We start from the raw sequence: 20,411 nt of genomic DNA, 5'->3' as shown, positions 1-20,411 counted from the left end.
CATGCCTCTGCTGGCCTGTCGGAGCTGGCATGCTCCGCTGGCTTCTCGCACTCCAGGCTCACCCCTCACCTCCTCCTACCCACCCACGACTTGGGAACTTCTTTCAGTAGCAGCTGCTCTCAGACTGCTCTACTGGGCAATGCTGGGAACTCCACATCAGGGTTGTCTCATCACATCTAGCACCTGTAAAACCAGATTCATTGCAAGTTGCCCTTCCCCTCCTTCACAGCAGTTAGCACCCTTGAGGTTCAGCCGCCACTTCCCCATGAGTATATAGGTGACTGTAAATGAATCTGGGAGGCAACCCCCACACCCAAGATTTCCTAGAGAAATCAGCTGAGTTGTGCAGCGGACTTGAAACAGGTCTGTTTGTCCTTCTCCTCTGGGACATGGGACTGGGCAGGTCCTGGTTGCCTTGGGAAGGCTCTGGGTGAGGGTTGTACTGTACTGGTCCCAGCTGGGTCTCTCCAAGTTTCTCAACTTTATGAGCACTAAAAATATTTGAGAGACGTAAACACAAAATCTGAAGTGTGCAGAAATCCCTCCCTCTTGCCTGGAGGCCTCTGGGCAGCCTTGCCCAGGAAAGGAGGGCATGGGGGCTCCTTGGTTCACTGCGAACTGTCCCAGCAGATCTTATCACCGCCAGCGCTGGGACACAGACTCTAGTCCCAGAGGTGACCTCAGAAGGTATGTGCCAGAAATCACCCTTGTCTGGAGGGAGAGCGGTGGGACACATCCTGCTCCTCCCCAGATTTGTGCTGGAGCTCATGCTGGCAAGCAGATGGTGACAGATCTCATCTATTAAGACAGAGAAACAAGGAATTTGCCTCAATTGCAGGCAGTCACAACAGCCATCTCTGCAGTCTTTAATGTTCAGCAAGCCCATCCAACCCTCCCAATTTCCTCCTCCAAAATTAGGAGCAATGCAGCAGCAGCCTCTACCAGCGGTGCTGGGCACACAGCATGGGGAGGGTGAGGGGATGTGGGGAGGCTCCAAAGCTTTCACGCAGCACAGGGCAGTCCCCAGGCATTGTGCAGCATCTCAGGTGACTTCTTTCTTGTGCAGGTCCTTGGGAAGTGTCCTGTAAGCAAAGCATTTGAGAGAATCCAAAACAAAACTTTCTGCCTGGCTCAGCAGAATAGAAAACAAACATTCCTGTGGGGCTGAAGAGAGTGTTGGTACAGCAGGAGATCAGATCTTTCATTGAGGTGTGGGGTTTTGTACACAGCGAAGCCTTGCCAATAAATATCACTCAGAAATACTGGAAAAAGGTCAACACTGATCAAGAATTTTCTAAGTAAAAACAAAACCAGAAACAAAACCCAAAAACAAACAAACAAAAAAACCCAAACTAAAACTTTTCAGATCAAATTGCCAACCAAACGTGAGCCCAATCTACAAATGATTTTTCTGGCATCCTTCCCTTCTTCCCATGAAACCACATTTATCAGCAAGTAAATGATTGCCCAGCAAGAGCCCAGTGGCTCTGCTGGAAAGAGAAGTCGCTGGTGTCCTTGGGGAGTAGGCGGAGAGGGCAAACGTTCCAGCGAGCAGCAGGACAGTGTGACAAGGAGTGGTGTGAGCAGCTCCAGCTGCCAAACAAGCAGGTTCTCCGGAGCTCAGCCATCTCCCATGGCTTTAGTGAGAGCTGGATCAGCTGCAGGAGCCAACACCTGGAGCAGGCAGGGAGGGAGCAGCATGGGGAGAGGAGAGGTGGCTGGCCCCAGAGCAGGGCTGTAGGGTGGTGCTACACTGGGAACTGCCACACTGTCCCCATGCCCTGAGTGTGTTTCTGGTCCCAGGCAGCCCACGGTAAGGTGGTCACACTCTGCTGAGTGTCCTGGTCAGGCTGCTGGGACAGATGCCAGCTGCCACTGGTGGCAGCAGGGGCACAAAGGCTCATTGTCAGGGCTGGCACATGCTGGTGACGTATGGGGCTGAGTGCAGCCCCAGCAGCTCCTGGGGTTTGGCCATGGCTCCTGGCCAGCAGCACAGGCCCTGGGCAGGCCAAGAAATGGCTCTGATGCCAGCAAGGGAGCAGTGGAGCTGGAACCAGGCCAGACAGAGGTGAACGGGACCTGTGGGACTGGTGACAACACGAGGGCACCACGGGCTGCCCACCGAGCCAGGGTCCTTCCTTGCTCTCAGCGGGACAGCTCATTAGCACTGCTCACTGATTTGGAACCCACGTGAAGGTCTGCTTTATTTCTGCAGAATGGAGTGCTTAGGATCAGTCACAAAGCAGCACCCCCAAACAGAAGCATGTTATTTATGTGTGGCTCTTTACAACACTCTTTTTGCAGTTTCTAATTGGTTCAGCTTTGCTGGGCACATGTGTTCTGGGGTAGAAGAGCCCAGATTTGAGAGGGGCAGCTGCTGTCTGGTTACCATCTCCATACCCACAGGTGCTTTTTTTGGTACATGATCAGCCCTGAATGAGCCTAGAGATCATTTGCAGGACACTTCCTGGTCCACCTATAGGGCACATTATCTCGTGTGTGGCAAACTTGTGCCTAAATAGTTACTCTTTCACTTATGTTTGTGATCAGTTGCCTATACCTCCTTGTCCTTGGCAGACTCTGAGTTCTCCTCTCTGAGGCTATGAACCCATGGTTTCTAGTTTTTTCTCCTCAGCAGACTGCTTCTGTTGCTCTATCAACAGGCGCTGGTTCAGGGCGGAGTGCTCGGGGCGGGGCTGCAGAGCGGGGACCGCAGCGCTGCCACTGGACCCCGAGGGGTCCCCACCCAAAGCGGCCCGGGAGGAGAGAACAACGATGACGTCACCACCACGCGCTTCCTCCCGCCTTTAAATTTTAAATTTGCAGCAGAGACCAATCAGCTCGCTCTCACCACTGGCCCAATTTTCCAGCCCCCCCCCCCCGGTCATGAGTCACGGACACTGGCCAATGGAATGCCACGGTCCACGCCGCTGCGCTCAGCTACTGGCCAATGGGAGGAGAGCTCCTCTCCAATGGCCGCCCTCGCTCCGCCCTTCCCTCCGCCCTCACCTGGCGGCGCGTAGCGCGGGCGCCGCACCGCGCAAGCGCGCCCCTCCCACGCTGCGTCGGCGGTCCAATGGAAAGCGAGGAGAGGAAGGGGCGGGCTCGAGGCGGCAGCCAATGAAGACGCACGGTGGGAGCGCGCGAGCTGTTGGAGAGGGCGATGGCGGGCGTGTAGCGATGGGCGCTCCGTGAGGGGCGGCGGGTAGGCCTGGGTCGGGCTGAGCTAGGCGGGCCCGTCCGCCCGCTATGGCGTGCTCGCCTAGCGCCGTGTTCTTGTTGGACACTGCCAGCCCGGGGCGGCGGGAGCGGTTGCAGCTGTGTGCCCTGCGCCTCCTGAACCACCTGTGCTGCCGCTTCGGCCTGGCCCGCCTGCGCTGGGCCTACCGCTTCTTCGACTCCCTCGGGGGCCGCGGCGGGGCCTCTCGAGGCGGCGGCTTCCGTCCTCCGGCTCCCCGGGCCTGGGCGCGCTTCGAGGAGGAGCTGGCGGAGCGGCTGGGAGCGCGGGGCTCCTCCGTCGTGCTGCCCGGCCCGGCGACCCGCCTCGCCCTCACGCACAGCGGCCTGAAGGAAACGCTCCTCGACTTCCAGTGGGACCGCCCCGAGATCGCGTCCCCCGCCAAAGCGCCCCGCAGGAGCCGCGGGGCTGCCGGGGATCCCCCCTCGAGCGGCGCTCCCTCCGAGGGCTTCGTGAACGCCGTGTTCCTCTTCTCGCCGTGTCCCCGCTCCCGCCGGGAGCTGCGGCAGTTCGTATTCGGCGGCGGCGCGGCCCCCGCGGAGCCTCCCGCGCTGCAGGAGGTGGCCGAGAGGCTGCTGCCCCGCAGCGTCCGCGAGCTGCTGGCCGAGCAGAGGATCACGCTGTACTGGGTGGACACCGCCGAGAGCTCGCAGGTGAGGAGCAGAGGGAGCACGGCTCTGCGTTGCAGTGCCGGTAGGGCATCCTCCCGTTGTTCTCAGTTGTAATGTATGAGCGGAGGAAGTGTAAAGGGTCTTCACTTAATGCCGAGTGATCCTATTCTGTATGAGGCTGAAAACTGGAGCGGTGGTGATCCCTGTGGAGACTGAGCTGTATCAGCGGTTTATTGACTGTGCAGTGTTTACTGATGGGCTGTCTTGTACTTGGAGTTGGGTGGGATTTACAGGTATCCAGAATGGCAGCCCAGTAGTTCAAGTATATTCATACTAAATTAAGAAAACCCCACACTTGAAAGCATTGGTTACGCTTTAATTCAGTGGGAGTGTTGTCTTTGTTGTGCTCTCCTGAAAGGTAAAGTCCCTGAAAACAATTTGAAGATGCTGCATTGAGATACTCTGTATACAGTTCTTATGCCAGTTCTTCTAAAAAGACATGGTGCAATCCTTATTGCTTGTTTGGATGGATGCTATCTCACTGCCAGCACTAGAATCATAGAATCAGAAGGGACGTTTAAAGATCTATTCCAGTTCTCATGCAATAAACAGGATTATCTACAGCTTGATCAAATACTCAGAGCCCAGTCCAACCTGACCTTGAACGTCTCCAGGGATGGAGCATCCACCGCTTCTTTGGGCAGCATTAACTTGCCTTTCTCTGTCTTCATTTCAGCTGATTAAATCCCCAGATCAAGATGGATATTGGACAATGCTTCAACTGCTCCATCAGATAGGAGGCACCATTTTGCCATCTGAAACCTTAGTGCAGTGTCCGAGTCACCGCAGGGCAGACCTTGCTGATGTCTTTCTTGGAGACTCAAGTTCCACGGTGCCACAGACTGTGCCATGGTCGACGCTTCTGCCATTGGACTCAGCCTTGAACAGTTTGTTTTCAAAGCCCTCTGTATTTCATGCAGTGTTCCCCCAACAAGAAGGGACATTGTTTCTCAGCACGCATGGTAACTTTTTTTTTTGTAAAAGACATAATAATAATTGGTCTGTGATGTAGGTTTCTTGATAAGCTTCCCTTATGAATAGTACATGTGGGAGAAACTTCAGATATTTAAGGATCTGTTTTTTGTCCTTATTAAAAAAGGTGCTCTAGTTGCTTTGGTGTGAGAGCTATTGGTCTGCATTCCTGATTTGATCTCTTTGTGTGCCCAATCTTTGGGAAAGCACAGAAGAGTGAAGAGCTCTTTGCTGGGCCCACGCTGTAGACGTGCGTGCACTCTTCTACATGCTGTAGTTCAGTTCCTTGGATATGGCTGAACTAAAAGACAAATTGAAAGGCCTGTCAAAAGAAAACAGATTAGTTTTAAAGCAACATGTTGTGTGCAGGTGCTCTTTCTTTAGCAGTCCCTTTCTAAACTCTTCTCCTTCGTGAGTGAGGTTGGAGGGAACTTAACTATAGAGCTGTTCCCTGTTTGATGCTGAACTTTGCTTTTCTTGCATTGAAGTTCTCTTCATGTAGATGAAAAGCACATTTTGTACCTCTCAGGACTTTTGCTTTATTTTACCCTTGCACAGAAGGAAAGAAGGAAAGCTGTTCTGTGATTCTGGAACCTCTAGCCATGAGCCAAAGACAACTGCGTTCTCCACTCAACATCATCTTGAAAGGAAGCATGACGGCTTGGAACTGGATGCAGGCTGTCAGCTTTCTCACAGAGAGCTGGATACTGCGCAGCGCTGACACTGAGAGCACAGGGCTAAGCCAGTTACTGTTCCATCAGCTGTTAAGAAATCTAGTGATGAAAGAACTGCACATGGTAAGTCTTTTTCTTTGCCCTAAGCTAGTAGCTATTTTTAAATGAGATGTGGCAAGAAAGGTGATAGTTCCGTGTGTCATGTCGTGAAGACGGTAATGGTATTTGTTACACAGCAAATTGGTTGTTTGGAGCTAAACCCAGAACGTTCATGTCATAAAGTCTCTCTATATTTCTAGGAAATGTAAATACCTTTTCTCTTTTAAAATAGATTGCTGAAGTGTCTCAAACTAAATCTTCGTGCTCCTGCACTGCTGTTTTATCACCACTTTCTGAGAATACTGCTGTCCTCACTCTGTTCTGTACTGAAAAGATGGCTGAAGTTCAGCGATGCAACCTCAAGGGAGCTGTAGTGGAGAGCTCTTCCCAAGATCATGCTCTGGATCTCCCAGATATTGTACATAGTGTGTTGAGCAAGATTGACATGGCAGTGGAGGACTCTCTGGCTACTACAGGTAGGCATTAGGAAAAGCGAAGCAAGTCTTCTGTTCATCTCTAGATCTGATTTGGGGTGGAAGACTCAAATGCTTATGAGTTTCTTAGTGAGGAGTCTCATTTTTTGGGACTTGTTAATTTTGTCTTGACTTGTGTGGCTCAGGCCTTGCGATGCAGAAATCTGCTCTGGTGTACTTTACAGTTTGATTGACAACGTTAGGTTTTATTAGCTTATAGATAAAGCACAGCTGCACATACTTGGGCGCAGGTTTTTAGAATGAGGGTTCCTAAAAGTTGTCATGTGGATCATCCATGGCCAGTCAAATCTTTGCATGCTTTTTCAAGAGAACTGCATTTGGCTTGTCTGTTTTGTGTTATTGGGAATCTTATGAGTGTGTCAGCCTGGCGAGTAAACTGCCCCTTCATGAGCAGAGCTTTGGAAACTTCCACCTTAGAGCCTCTGTGAAGGCCAAGTGTTCTAATGTTTCATTTATAGCTTTGTGCTAATACTTTTATTTTTCTGTTCAGGAGAAAAACCTGTGCCAGAGTGGGTCCAGCGAGAGCTGTCCAGTACGGGGGGCTGGCATCCTTCAGTGCTTGAAGCGTGGTATGCTGCTTCAAATGCTTGTGGAGCAAGCTCAGATCTGATGGATTCATTCAGGTACTTTTCTGAAACAAGTCTGAGTAGTAAGCAAGATTTTCTGCTTCCTTCTAAGGTAGCACGGCAGAATTGTTGTGTAGTTCTGGAATGAAGTGCTCATCTTAGTAAATTGAATACAGAAGTAAAAGCATTATGTGCTCTTGTTTCAGTATGCTTTGGTGTTTATAACAGAAGGGTCTGGGAACAGGATGCTTGGTGGCAGTGGGCTTGGATTAAGGTCTTGACAACTTCAGGAATGAGATAGTTTAAATGACCAAAGCTATTACAATCTGCCAGGTGGCAGATCTTGCCTCTTCTGCTGCGATAAGATTCACTGTAAGATTGTGAAGACAGTTGTATTATCACAGTTGGTATCTAGTGGAAATGGATAAGCTTTCTTTTTGATTTTAAATAACTTGCTGAGCAAAATATTAAATGCCTAATATGAGATGAAATGATAGCATGAAGAAGCTGCTCATGTGTGTTCATGGCATGGTGTTCATGTTGTTCATCAGGCAGCTTTTGCTATGCTTCTTTTCAGTTTGGTGCAGTTCTAAGATGTTTTTTTTTTCCTCAGTGTTGCTTAAGTAAGGCTTTTAGGGAACAGGCTGTGGAAAAATACTAGCTATGTTACTTGCAGTATAGAATTGTGCTTCCCTACAGCTTGCATGTAGGGAGAAGAACAGGTGCTGTGGAGTAAGAACAAGATGTATGCATTCTGCCCTGTTGCTTTTGATACCTGTATTGACTTGTTCTCTTCTATAGACTTCTGCAGGTTCCATGTACGAATGTGAAGGATGATCCAGACCAATCTGAAGTGGAACTTTCAGAAAGTCTGTCTGAGCTGTACCAAAGAAAATGCAGTGAAATATCTGCTGGAGCAGGAAATAACAGAAAAAGACGTATGCATAGTGTGTGATAATGTGTGTTTTATCAATTAAAGATGGTAGAGAAGCCTTCTTATTGCATAAACCCTAATGAGCCATACTCAGGATCCTGAATAGTGGCATGCTTTAATTTCTTTTCCCCATTTAAAGACAACATCATGTACATGTCAGTATTAGCGTTTAGAACGATCCAAATGATTCTGAAATTCAAGGGTACGCAATGACTGACAAAACTGCTAAGAGAGCAGTGTGTGGATCTCTGCGGTTTCACTGGTTCTTGGAACAGGGACTGCTACAACTATTGCTAAATATTGTAACACCTCAACTTTATTCAGAATGGGAGAAATTAAAAGCTTCTTCTACAAAGAGTTTCATTGCTTTTTAATGTGCTAACCAGAGGTGTTTATATACTCATCTGCTGTACGCTGAAGTCTTGGTCTGTCAGCTGTTTCTATTTGTGGCTCAAGATTACTTTGCTGTATATGCTGCTTCTGATTCTACTCAACTTCATAAGCAGCAATACAGAGTTCTGTATTATGTTCTAACTTGGTGTTCTTACCCCACCCAGTGTGTCTGAAACTCCCTTCTTGTGGTGTTGCAGGTGGGGTTCCTCGAACCCCGGTCAGGCAGAAGATGAAGACCATGTCCAGATCCCTGCAGATGCTCAATGTAGCCAGGTTGAATGTAAAAGCACAGAAGTTTCAACCTGATGGTGTGCCAACAGTGAGTGAGAAGGTTCCACAGAAGCTTTCAGCAAAAAGGTTGGATGAGAAGTTGGAAGAAAAGGAAAAGGCACTTAAAACATCAGTAGGTATGTACTCACTTACCATTTACTCTGACGTGGGGTAAAGCTTTTCCTTGCAGCTGCCTGGGACTGGTGTGATGAGCAGTGAGGCATTACAGTAACCTAGAAGCTTGGTGAACGGCTTGGAACTAAACTTCTTATTTGTGCTGGACCTAAGACTACTTCTGTTAGCGTTCTGTGGTCTGCATGCATATTTGCTGGTGAAAAATCTCTTTAATAACTTGTATTCCTTTCTGCAGCTGGAATGAGTTGTTTATTTTTTTTTCTACCAGTAATGTGTGGTAAACTGGTATTTTGTTGACTTAAACTATTTCCCTTGCAGATTTCAAAACTGAAGAGGAGCTGCAGTCTCACTTAATTACAAGCTATCAGAAGGTGCTTGCTGAGGAAGTTCTTTCATCTGCGTGTGCACAGAATATGATCATGGCCATTAAAAGGTTCTTGAAAATACGGAATGGCAAAGAGAATGAGGTAGGTAAGAATATGTGAGCAGAGCTGTTACTGATTTGAGAGTGAAACAGCCAGATCTTTAAAACTACTTTTCCTTCAACTTATTTATATACACACTTGTTAGTGGTTTTCACCAAGTCCTTTTATCTGTGCTCAATCAGTAGTAAAAACTACGAATAGTTATAAAGAACATAGGAAAATCCATTTCAGGTACCAGTTTACACCTTTGGGTAACACATTGCAACAGACTTGTTTTCCTTTGCACTGGCCTTATTCTGAATTTTTATTTAAAGTCAATATTTTCAAAGAAGTAAATTCTTAAAAGACAACTTTAAAAAACATGGTTTCTTTTTTGTTTTCATGGTTAATCTAGGCAGATTCATTTCTCCGAGGAAGAGAAATGATCAAAGGTATTTGAGTTTGAGTAGTGTTATAGATTGTAAGTTGGTTAAGCTAAAATTGGTAAGCTTGTGAACAGTCAAAGCAAGTACTGTGAAATTCAGATCCATAGGTACTGAAGAAGGCCTGAAGCTGCAAGCAGTCCCACGCCTTTTGTCACTTCAGGCTATATATTTTTCTACATCTTGCACTGTGACTTTACTGCTGAAAGCAAGAGAGAATTCCTTCCTTGAAGGAGGGGGAAAAAACATTAAGCTGTTGTAAGAAAAAGAGTGGGATAAGGAAGGGGTGGGAAGAACCTGTCCTGCATACAAGGAACTCACTTGAAGCTTTTGCTCTAATTTTGTGTATCTGCAGGTGGCCTGTGTAGAAAAAGTCAGAACCCATCTCCTGAAGACGAGCAAATTGCTCAGGCAACAGCACGGCTCAGAGAAGGAAACCAAAATCAGAGAGTATGACACACTCTACTTACTTTAACCTCTGAGGTGCAGTGGAGTTGGTTAGCAATTTTTTAATGGTAGCTTTTTTTGTGCAAGTAAAAAAAAAAAACTTTAGTAAAATAGATTAAATGCAAAGGTATATATATTGTATGATGAGCATTGCAGCATCTCTCCTGCCACCAAAAGGAAGTGCTAACCAAATTATGCTGTCCAATCCTTACTGCTTTATGAGCAATTGTTTAGGAGTAAATACCCTGTTTCTGCCAGGCAAAGAGGCAGTAAATGACAACTTCTTTTCTTAGGTGTCGACTTCAGGTTTTTTTGCGGCTTGAGTTGTGTCTTCAGTGTCCTTCACTACAAAGCAACGCTGATGAAATGGAGCAACTGTTAGAAGAGGCAAGTATGCTATGTAGACCAGGAATGCAGGCCCAGAACTTGTAATTTTCCCCTGAATTTATTGTGACATTCTAAGTTCCTTGCTAAAAATGTAGTGTTGACAACTGTCATGCCTTAATCCATTTTTCCTACCTGATGTTCTCTTCCAGATGACAGATATGCTGCGCATTTTATGTCTGGCTGAAGACCCAGGGTATCTTACAAAGTTTTTAGAGGAAATACTAGAATTGTAAGTTCTTCGGGGTGACTTGAGCTTTACTGGGGACTGTGGGTTTTATTGCATACCTTTTCTGAGAAAACAGCAATGTACAGCTTTGATTTGCTGCATTATTGTAACACTGACAAGTTTAGACTATTGCTTGCTACTAAAGGAAATATAGCTAATAAGAAAATAGACTAATCATTTTTTAACTGATGCTTAAAAACAAAGGTTTGGTTCAAGCCTTGGGATTGTAGCATTGACTGCTTTGTTGGTGATTGTATTTGATGTGGGTTCTCTGATGTTCCAGGTATATGAATTCTATACCAAAGACCCTTGGAGATCTTTACTACAGTCTGGGTACACAAATACCCCCGAAGCTGGCTTCTGTCCTGCCTTCAGACTTCTTCAGTGATGATTCCATGACTGTGGATAGCAAATCTCCAGGCCTTCCACCATCTTTATCATCTGTCCTAACTCCCACTACTGTTTGCCTGCGCAGTGAGGGTGATCAGCTGGAGGAACTGCGCACTCGATCTGCCCAGAAGAGAAGGTAATAATCCCAGATAAGGGAGCCAGCTTGTTGCAATCTGACCTATGTTGGTGGAGCTGTCTAAACTGTAGCTCAATAATTCTGACTTCTGCTGCTGAATAGTAGTTGGGGCAAGCTCACGCCAGCTGAGAACTCTGTGAGCCAGAGAGAAATTTAAAGGGCTCCTGTTTTTCATGTTAATTGCCTACTGCTAAGTGTGAATTTGGTGGATTCTGTATGTCTGTTCTATGCACGAGTAGGGTTTGTGAGCCTCTTCTGTAAGAAGAGGATGTTCTAGTATGCGTAAAGTGCCCCTGTATCATTAAAGTTAAAACTGAGATTTACTGTGGACCTCTGCGGTGGGGATCCTCTGTTCATTTCTGCAAACTATGAAATGAGTTTTAATAGCAACCTTAAAGTTAGTTGCGGCTATTTATATTGCAGATCACCTCTGTATTGTAATGTAAGTGAGGTACCACCACGAAGAATTTGCAGTCTGAGTTTAGGTGAAGATTTTCTATCTCTAGAGTCAAACCTGTGTTTAATTGTCAATTAGATGGATAACTACGTTTCTGATCTTATTTTAACTTAATCTTTGTGTAACTTCTGAAGGAATAATGTATTAGCCCGACACAGGAGCATGACAGAAGCATCACAGAACTTGCGTCAGATTGAGATTCCCAAGATAGACAAGAATCCCATCAGAAAGGTAAAGCTCTTCCAGAAGCATTGTGTGTGGGTTGCTCGTGCAGGGGTGTAGCAGTGCTGTGAAGTGACATGAATGCAAAAAAAAATATATTGCTCTGTAACTCAGTAGGCATTTAAGAACTACTGATACAAGAACCACTGATAAGTCTAATTTAATTATTGTTTTTCATTTTTTAGGAGAGCTCACGTTCTTACCTTGCTACTGAGAAATCCCAACAAATGCCTTTGCTGCAGAAAGAAGCAGTGCAAGGTATATTGACTTCTAGCTTTTCCATGGAAAGGTGCGTCTTCAGCACATCATCCCTGTGAATTTCAGTGAGCTGTGGTGAAATCATGCTGAAGCATGCTGGAAATCTGAAGGAAGCTTTGCTGAATTTCTCAAAAAATTTGAGAGGGGGAAAAATATAGTTACTTCATGTCCTTACGCACAGAAAACTTCTATCGTATGTCCTGAAAATAAAATGTTAGTTCTCCCTTGATTCTTGCTATTATTTCTATCTATTAAAAAAAAAAAGTTGAGGGCAGGAGTAAGCATTTACATTTGGAAACACATCTCAAAATGTTAACAGAATTAAATCCTGTATATGTTCCCTGAGCCCACGTGTACTTCAGCTGGTGGCAGACTTTCTGCTGGGGCACCTGCTAGGAGCTTACTGCTTTAAAGTATGAATAATATAAACTTGTAACAAGTCCAGAATAGATTTAGAGAAGGACATGTTCTGATAACAACTATTCTACCTCAAGACACAGAACAATAAAAAGCAACTCCCTCCCCCGCCCTGCAAAATATCAATGTCTTCTGGCCTCTAAAATTAGTTTTTTTTATACATGGGTATCTGATCCCATCTCCAGTGGCCTGAAAGAAAGATGTCTTTTTTCCTTTTAATTTCTTGCTTTCTCTCCTCTCACAGAGGTTACAAAGGTGAGGAGGAACCTCTTCAATGAAGGGATACGTTCACCGTCGAAAAGGACTACAAAGAAGATGCCTAGAAGTCAGTCAGTATCTGCTGTGGAAGGCCTAAGATACAAATGCACTGATGAAGGGGCTAAAGGTAGGATGTGGCTTGTGTGCATAGAACAGCTATGAGAGCTTGCTGATAACTAATTGTGCATTGTTTTCAGTAAAGGAGAGAATACTTTGGATCACTGTTGTGATTGTATAGCAAATAGGATGGTTTTGAAACTGAAACCTGCTTTTAACTAAACTGGATACGCCTCTCAAAGAAATCAAATGTTAAAAATAGTTACAGAAATGATGTGTGAATGAAGGATGAGGAATGAAAGTTCCTCAGGAGGCTTATTACGTCTGTCACATCAAAGTCAGTACTATTAATAAATAATTTCGAGGGAGTAGGAAATAAATGTAGACACTGGACTCTGAAATATATGATTATAGCTTGTGAGTGCTGGGAGGCTGGTACACAATGATTCTGTATTGGCAGTCATTCTTAAGCTGAAGCTGATGTGAAACTATTCTAACTGCTTTGTAATTGTGTGCTGTTACATCCATTGCTTGAATTTATTTACTTCTGTTTTCAAGATCATCACAAGTTACTGACTAAGAGAGTTGCAGAAACACCACTGCATAAGCAGGTCTCTAGGAGACTACTGCATAAGCAGATTAAAGGCCGGTGAGTAAGCTCTTAATTTCTTCAGTAAGTGCTGGATGCTTAATTAATGGCTGTGAGCACAAGAACCAGCTCTCCTTTGTGTGATCAGTGTGTTATTTTCACCTAAGGTAGCAAAGAGAATCGTGGAGGCTATGTCCTATTGTGTGAATGGGGAGAAAATCTGCTTGCCTCGTTGTGCATGTCAGGGTACTTTAATTCCTGCTGCAAGGTGCTGTTTAGGGTTAGCTGCTGCTTTGAGGGCTTCCAAAGAAAAAACTTGTGCTGGAACCTGTGCAGTTCAGGCTAAAACTTAATTTCCATTTAGAACTGTTACTGGTAATACACTAGGAAGTTCCTATCTTAACAGGAAGCAAAGTGCTTACTAATTGCTCAGAGTACCCCACAAGGCAGTTTACTGTTGTGGAATATGGTACTGCTTTTCAGTTTTCATGGTAAGTTCTGTTTCTGTAGACGTGAATGGTTCGTTGAGTCCAACATGTTTGCTGTTTTTCAAGGTCTTCTGATCCAGGCTGTGACACTGGTGTCGTAGAAGAGTCTCCAGAGAAAGCCATAAGTGGTAAGCACTGATTTTTTTTTTAATTAAGGTGTTTTTGCTGCGTTGAAGCACTCAAAGCACACTCATCCTAGGGGCTACAATTTAGATAGTGCACAAATAGTCAATACAACAGTATTCTGCTGTTCTTGGTGGAGCACAGCCTTCCCTGATACCTAAAGGGTGGGTATCAAGTGGCTAGGGCCAGGCTCTTTTTATGGTGCCCGGAAACAGGACAAGGAGCAGTGGGCATAAACTGGAACCCAGGAAGTTCTATGTGAATGTGAGGGGGGGAACATCTTTACATTGAGAGTGACAGACAGCTGGAACAAGCTGCCTGGAGAGGTGGTGGAGTCTCCTCTGGAGATACTCAAAACCCACACGGATGCTTTCCTGAGTAACTTACTCTAGGGAATCTGCTTTAGCAAAGGGTTGGACTAGATGATGTCCAGAGGTCCCTTCCAGCCCCTATGGTTCTGTGACAGAAGCATCTGTTCACTACTTTGGACGCTACTTGAGTAGAATATGGATTTTCTAGTATTCCTTCTCATGTAATTGCTGGAGGGGGAGGGAAGTAATCATGACTTAAAGGACAGGATGCTGAGATTTGGAAGGAAACTTGCATACATTAGCATTCCAAAACCACAAGACAGTTGAAGCAAATGCCTCAGTATGCGAGATGTTAACTGTGTGAAAGCTGCTGCTTAGAGTGTGTTGTTTTCCACTGTGATCCCTTCCTGAAGATGTCCCCATCACTAAAGGTGGAAGAAGGCTCAGTCTGTGATATCATTACATTTCAGAAGCAGGTTTAAGAAGAAGTCCACGCATCAGACAGCTGACTTTGAATAGGTCCCACTCTGGTGTGTTTTATTCTACTGCGCAGCCCAGCTCACAGAATTCCCAGCAGGTCCACTGGGGACAAGAGGAGGAGAGCTGTACTCAGCAGGATGTAGCAGGTACCAAATGGAATTTGAGTAGGCTTGTATTGCTGCTCTGAAAAGCTGACCCGGATACCTCTAAGTTTGATTTGATTTGGTTCTACAAGAGACCATAAGGAGCTAAGAGCTATTACGTAATGTCTTCTGTAGACAGGATTAATCCCCACTAACTTTTGAATTGAGAATCTGAATTTGGAGGATGGAAAGACAGCTATTTCTACAATGAATATACTGCCATCTTAAGAAACTAGTCAGGCCCGTCTAACAGAATATCACTGATTGTCAGTCTGCATTCCTTAAATGCAGCGAAATCCCTGTAAAATATGGGACAGAAATCCTAAAGCTACTTTGTCTCTTCTGGCAGCATAAAGCAGTGACTGATGGATCTTTGCAGGCTTCTTCTGTAGGATTATCAGCTGTAAATGGTGACATTTACTTCTTTATATTATACCTACTAGAATCCTTAGTCATGAACCAAATTTTTCTGATGCCATGAGCTATAAACAAAATAAGAATCTGAGTTATTTAGGTTTTTTCTCTAGAGCACTCTTCCTATGGATGATTATTAATTTTAGTTTGGGAAATAATTCAATTGAATCTTCAACATCAAGCCAGAAATGAACTGCTAGGGCTGTGAGATGCATACACTACCTGTCCATACGTTTTGAAGTGACTGAGACAATTGTTTCTGGTGTGTTAGTTGAATTGTACTGTTCCGTTTTCTAGGTGTTAGGCTGCGCTCTGGGTGTCCAACTCCCAAGAGATTTTTCTTTGGTGCAGTCATTGACACGTGTAGTCCTGCAGTGAAGCATTCACCTGGAAGGAGGAGAACAAGAAAAGATTCCTTGAACTTAGAGGAGCCGGCTGCCTGTCAGGTAGAAGCAAACACTTGCTACTCTCTTTCTTTCTTCAATTCTCTTATTCTATTCATGTTTAGTGAGACTTACATGTCTTAAATTTAGTGTTTCTGCAAGTCTAACAAAACAGTTTACTTTAAATCTTGAGAAGTAAATAAAGAGGGATAAATAATAACACTCAAGCAGAACAAGCTTGATCTTTTTTTTTTTCCCTCTCCCTGTAGACTCCTAGAAAATCACCTCCGGAATTTGCACAGAAGCTACTGAATTCTGCCAGTAAACCACCGAGGAGATCACCTCGCCTTCTCCACAGGACACCACAAAAGGTGGAGAAGACTCCCAGCAAAAGTCCAGCTGCTAAGCAGACTGTAGCTAAGTGTTTGGGAAAGTACTTCTCTCATCCTGCACAAAGGGTCAAGTCACCATCTGTGTTAACAGAAGGCAAAAGGCCTTGCTTACTGCAAGTAACTAAGGACTGTTCTCCAGCAGGAAAACTTTTCTCTCCATACAAAGAGGCTGGTTTACAGATGCCAGAACACAATGAGATGTTGAGCACTGTAAACCCTTCATTACCTCTGCAAGATTCAACTCCAGCTGCTTCTTCCCCACCTGCCACCCAGAAAAGCTTTTTTGCAGAATTGCGAACTCCAAGACGTTCTTTGAGATCCCTCTCAAAATTAGCATCTCCAGTTGGAGCTCGGAGGCGAATCCTTCCAAGTGAAATTGAGGTGCAGCCAGAACCAGTGTCTCAAGTGATGGAAAGTACTTCCAGGAAAGCTGAAGATTCAGGTTCAAAACTCTCAACCAGCCCACTGAGTGGTGTAGAAATGTCTCTTCTCACCGAGAAGCTGGACTCTCCCTTCAGTTCTCCCTCTGCAAAAGCTACAAATGCCGTAGCAGCCAGCTCTCCTTCCCACATGGAGACTAAGGAGTCTGATGGGGAGTTTAATGTGACTGAAAAATCTCTTTTAAAATCTCCAGGTACCAGTGGCTCTTTGCTGAAGTCCCCATTTTACACCTCTGAGCAGGCCAAAGGTGAACCAAATTCAGGAGGAGAGAACCGAACACATGCATGTGAAACACCTTCCAAAAATAAGGATGGTCATCATGATAATGGTGATAATTCTTGTGTAGAAAGCGTCCAGTTGTGTAAATCCCAAATTCCTGAAGATACCTGTGTACTGGAGAATGAACAAATGGATGCAGTGGCTCAAAACTCTTCTCCAAGAAAGGACTCTGAAAACTTGGAAAAGCATTCCTCTCCAAAGCTGTCTGCTGGAGAACATATGCTGAATGCTGAGGTGGAATGTGAGCAATCAAGTAAGGAGGGTAACTCCACTGTGAACACCTGTGAATCCTTCCTAAGCAGTTCTCAAACAAGCACTGATGAGTTGGAACCAAAAACTGTGCAGAAAGGAGAATGTACAGGGCCAAAGGCACCAAGCCTTAAGAGACACTCCAGATTTGCCCGGAATACCTCACCCCCACTGCCAAAGTCAGCTCCTGCCTATTCTTTACGGTATACTGCAGACAGGAGGCAACGGGAGGCTGCAGCACGGATGGGAAATCCAGGGCTTCCAGCCAAGTTCTCAACTCCTAAAATTCACTGCCAGCAGCCTTCTGATAGCTCAACAACTTACGAAGTTGAACTTGAAATGCAAGCTTCGGGCCTGCCCAAACTTCGCTTTAAGAAAATTGGGTCTTGCTCAGCATTAGATGTTCAACCTGAAGCAAGCGTTAGCAAACCCAAGGGAGGAGAAAGCCCTTTTGGCGATCTCGCTATGACCTGGTGTAGCAAACACCCAGGAAAACTAGCAGCTGCCTGTGTCTCACCCTCCTGCTTTCGCTCTTTCCACAGTACGCCTGGGAAAGGTGGAGGACAGACCTACATATGCCAGTCATACACCCCAACGAGCTGTGCTTCTAACACCACTTCCCCATCCCCCTTGGAAGCAGAAGTTCCCTTGACTCCTCCAAAGCTGAAGGGGAAGACAACTCCTGATGCTATTAAGGACTGGCCTCGGAGAAAGAGAGCAGCAAGCAGTACCACTAATGCTAGCTGTGGTCAAAGTGAGAAAAATGCAGATGAAGCAATGTCAGCAAGCAGAGAAGGAAAATCGAAGGGCTTGGAGAGCTGCAGTAGCCAAGTAACATGTGCTTTTGGAGAGTTTGAACTGGAGGGGGTTTACAGGCTCCAGGATCAAGTGTCTCCTAATGACACTGAACCCAGAGATGAGGAGAGATCTGCCTTGGGAGATTCTGGCTTGACATCTCGTAAGCGGGTCTTTACGTATCTATCACCGGAGAAGGAGGAGAATTATGAGGCCAAAAGAGCTTGCACTGAGAAGTGCAACGTGGTTCTCAGTGCCTTTTCCCCAGAAGAGGGCAACAGAAGCAAAGCAAGGACAGACTCTGTGCTTCCTGAGAAGTCCAAAGCATGTTTGCTTCTAAGTCCTGTGCGGAACATTTGCATAGGGGACGATGATGTCTTCCTTTTGTCAGGTAATTAAGTGGAACAAGTGACGCTATTGAAATTCAGAGGGAGCTAAAAACGCAGAGTGGGAGAAAAAGACAACAGTTCTGTCTGACTATCTGAGGGAGACTGAGATGGAAGGGGAGGGTGGGTTGCAAATAGCTTGCAAGCTAATTATGTGGAGAGGCAGATCAGGTGTGAGGAATTCTGCTATTGGAATCGTGTGAGCATTTAATCAGTGGGGTAATAATTGAGAGACTACAAATAGAAAAGAGCAAGAGGCTGGAAGAATTGAAATACTAAGAACGTGGTTTTGTTTAAGGCAGGATCACAGTTACAACCAAATGCTGTCTGTAGGAGCAAGTAATGAAAACTCAAGTGGGGGGGAAAAAAAGATGCTTCAAGCTGACTGCACTGCTCAGGATGGAATACAACCATGACTTGAGGGACATGCAGCACTTACACTGCAGTATGTTTTGAAATTAGACTGGGCAGCAGATTTGAGTTTGTGTGGATTCTTTTGGCTTATTCTGCCCTGTTTCTACGCAGCACTGAATGTAGCTGTCTCAAGTCTAAAACTTGGTTTCTTCAGTGTAGGTCAGCACCTCGGGGGCTGGTGTGACAGATGTTGAGATTGATTGGTGCCCCCATGCTCCCCTGGGCCTGTGGCAGTGTATCTGCTGAAAGCATGTATCAGAAACCTTTGCCTCTGTAGCAGTGGTACTGTATCAGGCATTTAAGTTTAAGAAAGGTCTCTGCTTTTACTTTGTGCCTGACCTTGATAAAGCTGTCTCATCTCTTTGAGTAAGGCCTTGTGAATTTCAAATACTTAACTTCTGAAACAGTATTTGTTTTCTAAAACAACCTTAAGCTTTATGGAGGACTATGGCAGATGCTGTTTTATAGTCACAGCATGCTCTGAAGTGTTAGATTTCAGTGTCTTATCTCCATGGAAGAGAAGTTGTGTACATAGAGGCGGTGTCTTAAGTGCTCAACAGGTTATCACTGAGGAAAAAATGAGCAAACTTGCAGGCAACATTAGTCCATACTCAGGATGTGAAATAACAGCAGTGCTTAACCTTGAGTTAGTCCTGTAAGAGGACCATCTGTACCTACAAACCTTATCTTTGCATTTACAGACTGTGGCTGTAACGGTGATTTTTCCTTCAGGACACTTGAGCTGTGAGGAACAGTATGTTTAGTAAAAGTGGAGTGCTTTCCTACTAAGAAAGCTAAATCCTTAAAGAGCTATTGCAGACGTCTTGGTGGCAGAAATCCACTGTGCCAGCCAAGACTATGCTGGGGCTAAATACCAAGTATTGTGCTGATGGAAGCTCTGAGGTAGGGTGAGGGCTGTGTATGAGACTTACCAAAAAAGCACTCTTGAGCTGTCAGTTTGCTGCAGTCTGTCGCTGTGCCTTTCCAGGTGCCACCCCTCCAGTGAAGAGCTCTCTCTCTGCCAGCAGCCTTCTAGCACTGACGCAGTCCCCACTGCTGTGTAAGGGACAGACACCGCCATCTCAGAGGAATTGTGTTCAAGGTAACAGCTTGTGCTGCAAGGAAGGGCTGGGTGTGCGCTCTGCGTGCCTACAACTAAATGAGAACAAAAGCATGCTGTGCTAGAGGTTGTTCTTCATGGAGAAAGCATGTGTGTATTTGCCATTTCTGTGTACAGTGTCTATCTTGCATGCTTCCAAGAAACTTGGCGTGAGCTGGGAAGATTAGGGGGGTGAGGCAGTAGCAATGAATAAATGGGTAGCTTAACAGAAAGTGCAGCGTGCTGATTCTGTTGGTGCTGGGTTTCTTGGAGTCACAGGGAAGTGAGTTTTAGTAAACTGTGGCTTTAATTTCATCTTTGTATTTTGCAGATGAGGAATCCAATGACCTTGAAGTTATTACCAATCAGGAGCTGTCTCCATTCCACAGCATGGCTCCCAGGAAGCGTCCCCTCAGCAGGACTTACTCACGGAAAAGGCTGCTCAGCTGAAGTCTGGAGCCAGAACACTATGGGAAGTACTGCGTTATGTGAGCTGTACAGTATGGATTTTAACAAGGCACTGTTCTTTGGTTGTGGCCTGGAGCTGTCTACATTGATGTGAGATGGGATGGCAGTGGAAATACGGAACTACCCTAAATGTTTTAGCATGAATTGCAGCATCTCTCCATCCTTTCTGGCACGTCTCCTGTATGTAGTTAGTAGCTCAGTTCTGCAGTGAAGGGTTCAATCCTGCTAGGTAAAGAGGGGGAATTGTCACTCTTCTGGTTTGCTTATAAAATAAACTAATGTGGATTCTCGTTGTTGTCACTTCACCAGAAATCTGGCTTATCTCATCCTGAATCCAGGCATGGCAATTTGGAAGCTTGTTGACTGGTTTTAAGGTTTTGAGGGGTTAATGGTGTCGAATGGAATTTGC

General features: G+C 45.5%; 1 protein-coding gene across 2 annotated transcripts; it reads left to right on the top strand.

The window, feature by feature from the left end:
* On the top strand, positions 3,053 to 20,314 carry TICRR (TOPBP1 interacting checkpoint and replication regulator). 2 transcript variants are annotated; one of them, XM_021407576.1, is made up of 22 exons: positions 3,053 to 3,891; positions 4,586 to 4,871; positions 5,440 to 5,678; positions 5,887 to 6,130; positions 6,639 to 6,771; positions 7,516 to 7,652; positions 8,239 to 8,448; positions 8,765 to 8,913; positions 9,649 to 9,743; positions 10,034 to 10,127; positions 10,277 to 10,356; positions 10,637 to 10,879; positions 11,471 to 11,567; positions 11,744 to 11,816; positions 12,478 to 12,618; positions 13,107 to 13,197; positions 13,692 to 13,753; positions 14,530 to 14,685; positions 15,394 to 15,542; positions 15,749 to 18,026; positions 19,424 to 19,537; positions 19,866 to 20,314. In XM_021407576.1, the coding sequence occupies exons 1-22, from the start codon at positions 3,250 to 3,252 to the stop codon at positions 19,982 to 19,984; spliced, it is 5,832 nt and encodes a 1,943-aa protein (XP_021263251.1). In that variant the 5' UTR covers positions 3,053 to 3,249; the 3' UTR covers positions 19,985 to 20,314. The 2 variants fall into 2 exon arrangements, with proteins under 2 accessions (XP_021263251.1, XP_021263249.1); XM_021407574.1 differs by having other exon boundaries at positions 7,516 to 7,661.

This window comes from Numida meleagris, chromosome 9 (genome assembly GCF_002078875.1).
Source record: "Numida meleagris isolate 19003 breed g44 Domestic line chromosome 9, NumMel1.0, whole genome shotgun sequence".
Classification (NCBI taxonomy): domain Eukaryota; kingdom Metazoa; phylum Chordata; class Aves; order Galliformes; family Numididae; genus Numida; species Numida meleagris.
This window is presented reverse-complemented; position numbering and strand designations above follow the sequence as displayed.